This window comes from Ichthyophthirius multifiliis (genome assembly GCF_000220395.1).
Source record: "Ichthyophthirius multifiliis unplaced genomic scaffold scaff_1120509251195, whole genome shotgun sequence".
Taxonomy (NCBI): Eukaryota; Ciliophora; class Oligohymenophorea; order Hymenostomatida; genus Ichthyophthirius; species Ichthyophthirius multifiliis.
Window position 1 is genome coordinate 6656 of NW_004086112.1, and position 12915 is coordinate 19570.

General features: G+C 17.6%; 1 protein-coding gene across 1 annotated transcript, besides 12 other annotated features; it reads right to left on the reverse strand. All coding sequences in view use genetic code 6, as the record gives it.

Annotated features, from left to right (window-relative positions):
* Positions 1 to 380: 380 nt before the first annotated feature.
* Positions 381 to 419: a microsatellite.
* Positions 415 to 455: a microsatellite.
* A 394-nt stretch (positions 456 to 849) lies between these two features.
* IMG5_157710 (hypothetical protein) lies at positions 850 to 3924 on the reverse strand (the record flags this gene model as incomplete). The annotated part of the gene is made up of 3 exons (XM_004030533.1): positions 850 to 1399; positions 1666 to 1853; positions 1981 to 3924. Coding segments are annotated over 3 exons (2682 nt in total), but the record flags the coding sequence as incomplete, so codon positions are not given.
* Positions 1408 to 1479: a microsatellite.
* Positions 1408 to 1481: a microsatellite.
* Positions 1906 to 1945: a microsatellite.
* A 5403-nt stretch (positions 3925 to 9327) lies between the features above and the next one.
* Positions 9328 to 9394: a microsatellite.
* Positions 9333 to 9391: a microsatellite.
* Positions 9395 to 10420: 1026 nt separating the features above from the next.
* Positions 10421 to 10454: a microsatellite.
* A 792-nt stretch (positions 10455 to 11246) lies between these two features.
* Positions 11247 to 11345: a microsatellite.
* A 727-nt stretch (positions 11346 to 12072) lies between these two features.
* Positions 12073 to 12123: a microsatellite.
* Positions 12092 to 12143: a microsatellite.
* A 126-nt stretch (positions 12144 to 12269) lies between these two features.
* Positions 12270 to 12303: a microsatellite.
* Positions 12304 to 12915: the final 612 nt, after the last annotated feature.

Genomic DNA, 12915 nt, shown 5'->3' on the forward strand with positions numbered 1-12915 from the left:
TGTATCTTCAATAGATTCTTCAAGATTTTCTAAATTATCATTAATTTAATTTTAACAAATGCAATCGCTTTAAATTTTTTAAAAATTTGAAATTACAATACTTTCTTTATATTAATGAGATTAATTATCTAATTAATGTAATTGATATTTACTAAAATAATCTGAGGATTTATTTTAATTTATTTAACTATTAAATTCTATAACTTAAATTTAATCGATCTGTTTCTAATCATTTATATTATTTATTTTCTTTAAATTTTTATATATAAGAGATGATTATAATTTATTTGATTAGAGATCATCTAAAAAACATAATTTACTTTAATTATTTTTTTCCATTTATATTTAACTTTCAAATTAATTGGCAACTAAGAACAAAAAAAAATATAAATAAAAATAGAATATAAAAATAGAATATATATATATATATATATATATATATATATATATATATAATAAAAATATACTTCCAATACTACCTGCATTTGTTTTTATTTAATCTTAAGCAATTTTTATTATTTAAGCTTTTTTTTTTAATAATAATATTTGATTTATATAAAATATTTTTATTATTACATTGATAATGACTTTTTTTCTTTCTTTTTACATATTTTAAAAAATGTTTTCTTAATTTTCTCCAAAGATAAAAAGTTTTCATTTTAGGTTATTGTACTTGTTTTATATATTTTCTTAAAAAAGGAAAAAATTAGTTAATTTTTAATATAAACATATTATAGATTTTCTTATAATTTTATAACTTCGCATTTACTAACTCTAAAATCAAATATAATGAATAAGCAGTTTATATAATTAGTAAAGCAATATACACTATTTATGATTGAATATAACCAGGGTCATTATAAAGGAAGATATTCATTAAAATTAGGATTATAATTATAGTTATTGATTTTTTGTCTAATTATTAAAAATAATTCATTAAATAAGGTTATTTTTTATTCAAAAGTATTTAATAAATTAAAAAAAGTACCAAAATAATAATTAATTTATTCATATATGGTCCTTCGTAGAAATTTAAAGTAGCAACTATTAATAATTTTTTATATATTTTAATAAATTCCCAATAAAAATATTAATATTTGAAATCTTAATATAAAAATCCATATCTATGTCTATTAGTAGCATAATCTAATTTTTCCTTGTTTTTTATAATTATTTTAATAATAAAAATAGGTATGAATAATGCCCATATAAAAAGTCCAGGAAAACAAATAATAGCTATATATTTCCAATGTAAATCAGTATAGCATTCATAGGTAATATCAGATAAAATATATTTTTTAATTCCTATTTTTCTACAAGACATCATAGTAAGAAAAACTTAAGTAAGATTTGGTTATAAAAAAAAAATAATAAAAACAAATCCATTTATCATATAAGACTATGTAGAAATATATAAAAAAAAATTATATAAATATATAAATAAATATATAAATATATATATAAATAAATATATAAATATAAATTGTAAATACAATAAATATATTTTAAATTAATATATCTTTTTCCTAATTTTTTATTTAAACTATCAACAAAAAAAAACATTTTTATTAGATTATTGTCTTTTTTTTTGATTTAGTATTAAAAAAAATTCCTGAAAAAATTTTCGATATTGTAAATAATAATATATAAAATATTTTTTATTACTCTTCTATGTTTAAATAGTTTTATTTTAACAAAAACTACATAAATTATAAAAATTATAACTAAATAAAAAATAGGAACTAATAAACTCCATGTATTTCTGACAAAAACAATTGGATATACTTCTTTTTTAGAATTTTACTGAGTAAAATAACAATCGAAAGAATATAATATATTTTTTATTGGAGAGCCTATATATTTTTATTATAAATATATAAAAAAATATATTTAAATTATTTAATAATATATATATATATATATATATATATATATATATATATATTTCAATATACAATATTTTTATATATTTTAAATAACCTAAATATTTTGGTAAAAAAGTCATAAAACTTGGAAGTTAATATTCAAAAGTATTTACAAACTAAGTAATTTATAGATAATTTACTAATGCCTTCATATTCATATCGGTTGTATCTTTATATGCACTTTTATAAATATTTAAAACATTTAATCTTCTCATATAATATCCAATAGCTATAAATTTACTTATTTAAAGTGAAATTTTGATAGCTAATATTATATAAACAACAATACCAAGCTAAAAAAAAAAAATTGGAATTAAATAATACCATTTATCGATAGATTGGCAATTTATACATTCTAAATTATTATTTCTTTGATATCTTTAATCCCATAAGACTCCATAAACATCACATTCTTCACATAAAGGCCCTATATGTCCTTGTGTACAATAAAAAGTGGAATAGTCTCCATTACAGTTACTTTTTTCATTTATACATTCAATAAGTAAATCAGTTGTATTCGAAATTCTCCAAATACCTTGTTTTAATAAGATTTAATCTCGATAGCATTTTTCCGCTTAAAACGGACATTTTTTACAAGTATCTTTTTCGTAGTTTTCTTTGGAGGGTTTTCCTATAGAATATGTACCTTCTTTACATTCCAAACAGATGAAAATTTGGGCTTACTTTTGGTATATTTCACCACTGGAACATTCTGAAAATTAAATGGAAATTTTAGTATAATAAGGACCATTATATATAAGATCTTATTCTAAAAAAAACGGTTAAAGTCTCTAAATAGCTGAAGATTCAACTAAAAGGAAATTCTAAGGCGATGGATTAGATACTACCATTAAATCTTTGATAGAAAAAAGGTAGTTTTTATCATCAAACTTTTAATAATCAGTTATATATTGACCAAAAATTTTAATTTCATTTTCATTAGAAGGGCTTATTTTGATATTATATTCTTGAAGTTCTTTTACTATTTAAAATGGATATTCTTTATTCAAAACTTTTTATACTGAAAAACTTATGTTTTAATTTTTTTGGTCTTTTAGTTTAAATTAAAGGCTTAAAGTTTGTCCGCTTTTGAAGTTTTTTAAAGTGTATTTTTTTATTACTTTTTTCTCAGTTTCTTATTTTGTTATTAAACTATCTTCTTCTTCTATTAATTCCATTTCGCTTCCTTCTTTTTTATCTAATAAAATTTCTATATTTATAGGAAAAGAAGCTATATCATCCCCATATAATTCAGCTTTATTTTTTAAAAAAGAAACACTTGTTAAATGATTTTACATTACCATTTATTTTATAAATAATGGCATTTATTCAAAATAGCGAACTGCACCTCCTATATATGCAGTGTTTAAAGAAAAAGTAGTATTAATAATTTACAAATTTGTATTTTCGATAAATATAGCACCTGCGGAGCTTTCTGCTTTGCATTTTTCGAAAATAGAATCAATTATTTATTATTTGAAATTCACAATATTTTATAAAAAGGCAAGAGCACCCCCATTTATAGCAACGCAGTTATAAAAGAAATTTTATTGAAGTAAAGTTGTTGATGTATTATTAAAAAGAATTGCACCTCCATTTATTGCAGATGTTTAAATATCTTAAAAAAGATTTTATGTAAAATTTTAAGAATATGATTGTTAAATTTATATAACAGGGAATTATAATTAAACTAGATTTCGGAAAATAGAATCAGAAATTTAACAAAAATCTTATTAAAAAGTATATGTATTATCTTCTGTTTCATAACTATTTGTGGAAAATAAAAAACTAATATTTTTTGAGTTTTCGAAAATTATGTTATTTATTTATATGCTTTAAATAGTTTGTTAATAAATAAAATAGTTATTCCCATTTTAGCATTCAATTTTATTTATTTTTAAATTTTTTATTTCTATATTTATTAGTTCTTTTAAATATATAATTGCGAAAATTTCATTTTCAACTTTTTCGTATAACTTCGTATAATTTTTGGTATTTACTAATTTTTTTTTATTATTATTGAAAATAAAACTTAAGTTATTTAAAAATATTTATTCTAAATATACTTTTTTACAAAAAGCAAATTAAAATAAGGAATTTTCTAAAGTCTATGTAGTATTTAATTAGAATTATATTTTAGAATTTTAAAATAATAAATCAATAATATAGACTTCTTATACATTTTCAAAAATAAAAAGACTGGAATAAAAATTTTCCAAAAAATCGCATTTAATAGTGATTTTTTCTAGAATAACTACATCAAGATTAATAAATTAAATTTAAAAATTTTTATTAAATTTTCCTTCAAAAGTGACATTTCTAAAACATACATTTTTAGTATTTTCACTAAAAATCTACTTTTCTTTAACTTCGAAAAAAAAAACAAAATTTTCTATAATCAAATCTTATAGTCCTAAATTTATAAAAGAATGGTTATATATAATAACTTTTTCTAGGGAATTTTTAAATTTAACCATGTAGTTAGCTTAAATTAATTTTTCGGTAAAATAAAGACTCTTTAAGTCTTAGATATCTATCAGAATTTTTTAATAATCTACTTTTTCTACATTTTTTTGAAATAAAGTTTAAAAAGTATTAATTTAATCATTTAATTGTTCCTAAAAGAGTACATTTTTTAACAAAAAATAACATTGTTTTGGGCTGTTTTATAAAAAACTATAAGAAAAAGTCTAAAAAGAACTAACTCCTTCCAAAGTAATTGCCAAATATTTATTATCATTTATATATTCGAATTTAAAATATGATAAATTTACAAAATTTATCATAAACTCGAAAATTTTCTAATTTTATTACAATATTAAAAATCCGCTTAATTTTTCTTCAGAAATTACAATTAAAATACCTTCATTTTCCAACAATTTCACCTTTAAAATATTCCCTAAATCCTTAACATTTTAAAACCCATAAATAAGCTGAAAATTCTCTTATAAATAATAAATAAATATCCTATAAAGATTATAAACTAATAAATACTCCCCCTATATACTAAAATAAAGCTGATAGCTTTTCGAAAATAAAAGTATATTCCCTATATAATTAAAATCACTGAAATTAAAAACCTAAATGCAAGATATGAAACTATTCAATACTAAAAAAAAGATCATGTTTCCATTTAATTCCACTTATTCAGCCTTTTAGGGTAACATAATAGTCTTAATAATATTCTCATCGTGTTCATATTTTTAAAAGGAATATAAATAGACTTATACATCTGTATTTCTATTATATAATAAGTAAAAACTATTTTTATATTACAAAAAAGTCACCGAATAAATATGATTTTCAACCTAAATTTATGAAATAGTCCTTTTAAGTCTAATAATTGCTTTGTTTCCTGAAATTGCGACTCTTAAGAAAACTACATTATCATTATTTCTAAAAAAAAGTAGAAATTCCATATTTTTTTCAACTAAAATAATTTAAAAAACATCTTCTAAAACATCAGAAAAAGCAGGTAAAAAAAGAACTTAAAAATTCGGTAAAAAAGACACACATTAAAAAAAAAAACTCGAGTCTTAAAAGCAGGCATATATTTTCCCAATCTCAATTTTTTTTATACAATTTTTGAATTAAATTTCTTAAAATTTTAATATTTTATTATCTTATTCAAAATAGTACTTCCGGAAAACAAAAGAACCCAAAATATATACATAATTATTTATTTTTACAATATTTAGTATTAAATCACCCTATTCAACTTCAAAAGAATCATCTTATTTATTTATATTCCATATATTATGATCTTAATCCGAATAAAAAATCCTATCTTATAATTAAACGAGCGGATTTTCTTTGTTTTTACCATTTATTTCTTTCATTAAAGACAAAGAATTGTCTATTGAATAAATACGAAATTCATCCGAAAAATCAACCAAAAAAAGCAAATTTAAACTCTCGGAAGCCCAAAAATACTTCAGGGCTGTCTAATAAGGTAATGTATAATAGCCTGAATATGTAAAAGTTAATAAATTGACAGCAAAAATAAAATTCTGATTTACTTTGGCAATTATAAGTTAGTGGTTTGCCTCTAAAAGTAGTACTTAATGGATGTTTCCTTATTCTATTTATTATGAATCTCCTATAGTTGTAATTCTTTTACCGTTTTCTATATTGAAAACTCCTATATTAGAATTTTGATTTTCTGCGTAAAAAAAAATGAGGTTTTCATCTTCGAATACTAATAAATTATATATAGGAGGGTTTTTGCAAATTATTTCATTTAGAATAGTCATTTTGTCCCTATCATATATATAGACAGTAAATATATCTTGGAATATTACTATTTATTTATATATATGTATTTCTATAATTTCTCTTTTAAAAGATTGCAAAAATGGTTCGTTTGATTAGACTACTAAATTATATATAACAACTTTGTTTTCTTTAAAATTTTCTAGAAAAACCACAAACAAACGCTCATATTAAATGTCGTAAAAAATATTATATATACAACAATTAACAATACTTAAGGAATTTAAAAATTTTACATTATATTACATTATTTTTAATGTCGTATGGTAGTCTACACTCATTATTCGACTCTTTATAGGGTCTAAAATTACTTTTTAGGAAATAAAAGTATCTTCAATTTGTTAATTTATTAATATTAATTTTTGTAAAGGGAAATATTCGTAAATTATTACGTTAAATTATTTGTAAAAAACTATAATTTTTTTATTAACTTAGTCATCAAAAATATACTAGTAGCCAGCTTAAATATCAAAGCTTTAAATAAAATCTCCTTGAATCCCATATATAAAAATTTTAGTGTTAGTTGAAAAAATAACCAAATTAACTTCATCATCTACATAAAGAAAAGAAATAAAATTATCAGCTTGAAAATATTTATCTTTTCCGTTAAAATTTTAGAAGAAATTTTAACAAGAAAGTCCTTAAATTTATTATATATTAAAAATACACATATTCTTTTGTGCCAAAAATACCATTTTTAATTTATCGCTGTAAAAAAAAGATTAATAGGGAGTATTAATGTCTTAATTGCTCATTTAAAAAACCAAATAATTAGTATAAAATTACCCAAACATTATTTTTCCATTATTAAGTCCTACAAAAACCAAACTAGTTTACGTATCAGCCACTATACATGATATTTTTTCTTCGAAATTAAACATATATTAAGTTTAAAAATTAGATCCCATTACTAAAATCTGATTCTTAATGTATTTATTTACTGTATTTTGATAAAAAATAAATATTTCCGGGTTAGATAAAACCATTGTTTACCTATCTTCGATATTTGAAGGAAAATCAAACTAAGATTGTTTTGTGTAAGAAAGGCTTCCAGAAACATTAATAGAAGCCGTGAAGTAAATAATAGTGCTATTTTTTAAAAAAAGCATCATATTCATATTTTAAGATTCAACTGAAATTCCTAATATTATATTTAAATTAGGTATAGAACCTGATTCATTAGTATTATAATTCCACCAAAACAGTAGTCTTTATGAAGTAGAAATAAATATAGTAGTTTTACTTAAAACATTTTTAGTGACTTAAGAACTACCTTTATATTTACTAGAACTTTTAGTTATTCTATAATCAAAATATGAAGATAAAAATGATTATTTTAATTAATCTTAATTAGAAAGTATTGTAAGTTCATTATTGCTATTTAAAATAACTTCTGCATAAAAAAAATTATCATAGTATTAGACTCTAAAATCCGAGGATAATTCATCCTTAGAAATATCTATACCTATAAAACTTTAAAGACTATAAATATAAAATATTGAATTAAGAATCCCAAAATTTATTATTTCTTAATATAGGACATATAAATATTATTTTCCTTTATATTTTTGAATAACATCATTATTTAAAGGATTATGTTCCCATAATATAACTTCTTAACTACTATATTATACTGCAAAAATAACCTCATTTTAAAAAAGTACATTTAAGGCTGCAAAATCGCATTTTAATCCATCTAGAAAATTACAATTAGGATTAGGCCTAGATGCTAATTACTTAAAATCGCCTTTTTAAATATTAACTACTTGCCATATAATAAATGTACCATCACTACTTATACTAACCATCTTTTTTTTTAAAGGGGAAAATGCTATACCGTTTATTTATAATTATTAAACCATTATGTTTTAGGCAAAGTTTTTTATTATTTTCCTTTTTATTAATTATCCTTATTTTGTTAATATTATCGCTTCTCTTCCAAATATTATTAATTCTTCATTATTAATTTATCTATATAGAAAACTTTTATATTTAAACTATCTTACCGGGCTTAATTGTTCTTTTAAAATTAACTAAAACTTATTTATGTTTATATTAAAGAAATATACTAAATTATTTATATCAATAATTAAAAGTTTATTCAGTTTTTGCTAAAAATCACAAATAATAAATTATTGTTCGAAACTGTCTAAAATTTTATATTTGTTTTCTTCAATTTAAATAATATAAACTTAACTTGTACAAACAACCAAAATAAGCGATTTATTATTTTAAATATAATCTATTTATTAAACTATTGAGGGAAAATTAGTTTGAAAATTAAAAAGATCAAAATTACTATTCATATAATATAAAAAACTATTATTTTTAATAATCAAAATACTCTTGTTTTAGCTAATAAAAAGCAATTTTGTATAATCATTTCCTACCTAATGATTAATAGATTTAATAGGATTTATAGTTTATAAATTCCAGATATAAATATAAGAATCAGAGCCTAGAGAGTATATATTTTATTAAGAATCGAAAATAAAAAAGTTAATAGCACTTACATGCTTCGTATTATAAATTATAAAATTCCCAATTTTATTTCCTTTTATGTAAAAAACACAAAATTAGTTTAATGTTTAATTTAATAAAATTATTATATCTTTTTCTAAATCAATTAATGATATATTTTATATAGCTTTAAATTCTTATGGAAATTAAAATTATTTTAATAACACTTTATCTTTATCATTCCATATAATAAATTCTTATTCAGCAATACTTATAAAAATATCAGTTTATGGAATGTATTCAATAAATATTACCTTAGAATCATGTCCTAATAAAGAACCTGTATATTTATATTCATTACCTTAAAATACTTTTATTTCTATATTTTAACCATTTTAACCACTTCCTGTAATTAATAAACTAGTGGGAGTAAAATATCCAATTTTAAATGAATTAAAAAATTATTAACCAAATTCTTTAAATTATGGACATTTTTCAATTTTCTCACATAAATTATTTTCGTTTGGTATATAACCTTCTGGACATATGGAAACACATGATTTTGAATTAGGGTCAAAAAAAAAACTTGATAAAACACATTAATTTTATTTTTGAAGTTATGCATATATAAATATGAATGGAAATAAAAGTAAAAATATGTAAATATACATTTTTTTTTTTTTATTTTATTACTTAATTATTTTTTATTTTATTTTTCTTAATTTTTTTATTTTTTTGATAATTCAAATATTAAATTTAAAAATTAAACGAAAATTTTATTTTATTATTCTTATAATATTATATTTCAGTTTTTTATATATATGTATATAAATAAATAATTCTTAAATTAAGTTTATTTATGATTAAATAAAAATAAATAAATAAATTTTAAATAAAATAATCTTTTTTTAAAAAAATTAAAAAAAAAAAATCATTTATTTTTTATTTATAATGCATGTAAAACTATTTTTAGTTCCAAAATAAATTATTATTCACTTTCTGTATTTTTAGGAATATTTTAAAAAAAATTCAGAAATTCACTTTTTTAATAAGACATTAAAAAATTAGCCAAAAACTATATTTAAAAAAATAAAATATAATAATAATTATATTATTAAAAATAAATACATTTTAATCATTTATATATAATAAAAATAATAATTTGCAAAATTTATTTTAACTTCTAATTTATGAAACTAATTAAAAATCACCAAAAATATTTATGCATTTTTAAATATATTAATAATTATTTTTGTAGAAATTCTTTATTTAAATTTCTTATTCTTAATTAAAAAACAATTTATTACTAATTCTTAATTTACAAATTCTATTATATTAAAAACAATTGAAAGTATTTTTTAAAATTCTTATATTTTTTGATTATTATTTTGTATTTGGACTGCTTCTACTAAGAATTTACTTTAAATAAAAATAATTTCGAATATTTTTTAAATATTTTCTTAATTAATATCAAATATTAAACTATCTGTATATATTTCTGATAAATTAACCAGATTTTCTATAATAATATTTTGATATTTTTAATAGTTCTAATTAAATTTAAATTAAATATATTTATTTAAATTTTTATTTTATATATTTACTTTAGTTAAAGGATTTATTTTAAATTAAAATTCTATAAAATTTTATAGATAAATCTAACCATAATTATTCTAAAAAAGCTTAAAAACTTTAAAATTAATATATTTTCCAACTAAAATTTTCTAATGTATTTTTAATATTTTATAGAAAAGTTTCTCACTAATAAAAAATAATAAATAAAAAATTATATAAATATATATAAAAAATACTCCTTATTAAAATCAGTATTATTAATTAAATATTTTGAAAAGTCAATAATAAATTAAATATTTATTTAAAAAATTTAAAGTCCAATATATTAATCTAATCTTTATTCTATATTTTCAAATAAACTACAGAGAAAATTTAGAAAAGTACTTATTAATATATTATTATCATATGATTAATTTATTTAATTCAAAATTAATTTTAAATCAGGTTGTCTTTAATATATTAAAAAATATAACAAAAAAACTTTTTAAAATTAAATAAAAAATACATCATTAAATAAAAGTGATGATATGTTTATTAATTAGTAATGCAATTATTTAATCCGGTTAAATCTAAAATATAGTTAATTAAATTTTAATATTTAAAATCTTCTAATATTTAATTTTTTATTTAGTAATATATATTTTTGCAACAAAGAAAACTATCATTTTCACTTATTTATACTTAAGCTAAAAGCTCATAAATTTTCACTCTATATTTAGAAAATTATATATTAGATAATTGAGAAAAATTAATCTTTTTTTTTAAAAAAATAAAATAAAAAAATTTAATATATATTTTACTTATTAAATAAATTAATTCATTATATTTAATATAGATAATTGCTAAAATCTCTCTAAAGATATATTTTTTTTTAAATGAAGGAAAAAAAAATTAGTATAATAAATGGAAGAATTTATTATTTCCTCATTTTAATATTTTGTATTTGAGAAAAATTTAATATAAGAAATTTCTAAAATTTAATTAAAATAATCATTTCCTTTCAAAAATCTTTCATTTAATTTTATATTATTATCATTTTAATCTATATATATATTTTATTTTTATATATATTAATTATTTTAATTAGTATATATAAAATTTTACATTAAATATTTATTATCAAATATTGTTCAATAAATAATAGATATGAAAATTCTAATATTAATTAATTTTTACTCTTTTTTATTTAAAATATATATTAAATATATTTTTAAATTTTACATCCTTAATATCGATGCTTTATATTGAAAATTTTATTAAATTCCATATATTAGATAGTATATTTTATTCTAAATTTTATAAAGTTTCTTCACATTTATCAAATATATAAGGATTAGCTTCTATTTAATCATTATTTATAATTATATTTGTAATAAAATTTATAAGGATTACAAGAGATTAATTATATTTTTAATCATAAACGTATTTTTATAAGATATTATTAGAAAATTAATATAAATTCTAAATAGAATTAGAAGGATTTATCCAAAAAGGATTGTAAAACTTTCTTAGAATCGGTTATAGATAATTTTTAAATTATTTTAAAGCTTTTTTTATTTTTAATTTAATAATAATTATATATTTTATAAAAAAAAATTAACTTTTAAAATTAATATTTTCAAAAACGGTTTTCTAAGTGTCAAAGATAAATTGAAATAAGCTTTAAAAATATTAATATTGAATATTTTTTATTTTTTCTATAATCTCATCATTTATGAATTAATTTTTATTATTTTAAACTTAGGAGGAAATAATATTTTCTTCATCATAATTAAAATTTATTGGAGTTAACTTTTCATTACTTTTAAAATAAGTAAATAAATTAAATAATAAATATTAAATATATAATATATAATATATATATATATATATATATATATATATATTATATTTATTTATTTATTTATTTATATTTTTAATTTACTTTTTAATAGTTATATAATCTGGTTCACAATATGCTTAAAAACTAATATCGAAACTAATTTTATTCCATAATTCCAATAATTATATAAGAATATTATCATTATTTAAGACTATTTAATTTTATTAAAATTAATTTTATGAAAATTAAATCAAATTTTAAATCCAATCTTCAAATAATTTTTATTCTTTAAATAAATTACAAATTTGAAAATTTACTAATAACTAAAAATTTAAGTTTATAATTTATTAACAAAATTCGTTATTTTTTTATTTAAAAGTTAATAACTAAGTAACAATTTTAAAAAAGCCAAACCTAAATTATTATTTTTATTAAAAAGTTTAAAATATAGAATTTCTTGTACAAATAATTAGCTAAAAAATCATTAAAATATCCTAATTATTACTACCCTAAATAATTTAATTATACAAACAATTTAAAAATTCCAAATCTTAAAATAAAAAAGCGAAATTATCTGGAAACTTTTCTTAAAAAAAAGAAAAATAACAAACAAACAAAATAAAAAATAAAAAATTACCTAAATAACATCAAAGTCCCTTTTTTCAAATTCATATTCTATTTCATAATAAGAAATTGTAAAATTATAATTTAAGCAATTATATATAAGTTATATTATATTCAAATTATCTTCATTAAGACTTTTTTTATATTCCTATATTGCGTATTCTAGAATTAAATAAAGGTCTTTATTTTCAAAGCTTTTTAATGTTCTTTTGTATTATAAATATCCTTCCTTATAAT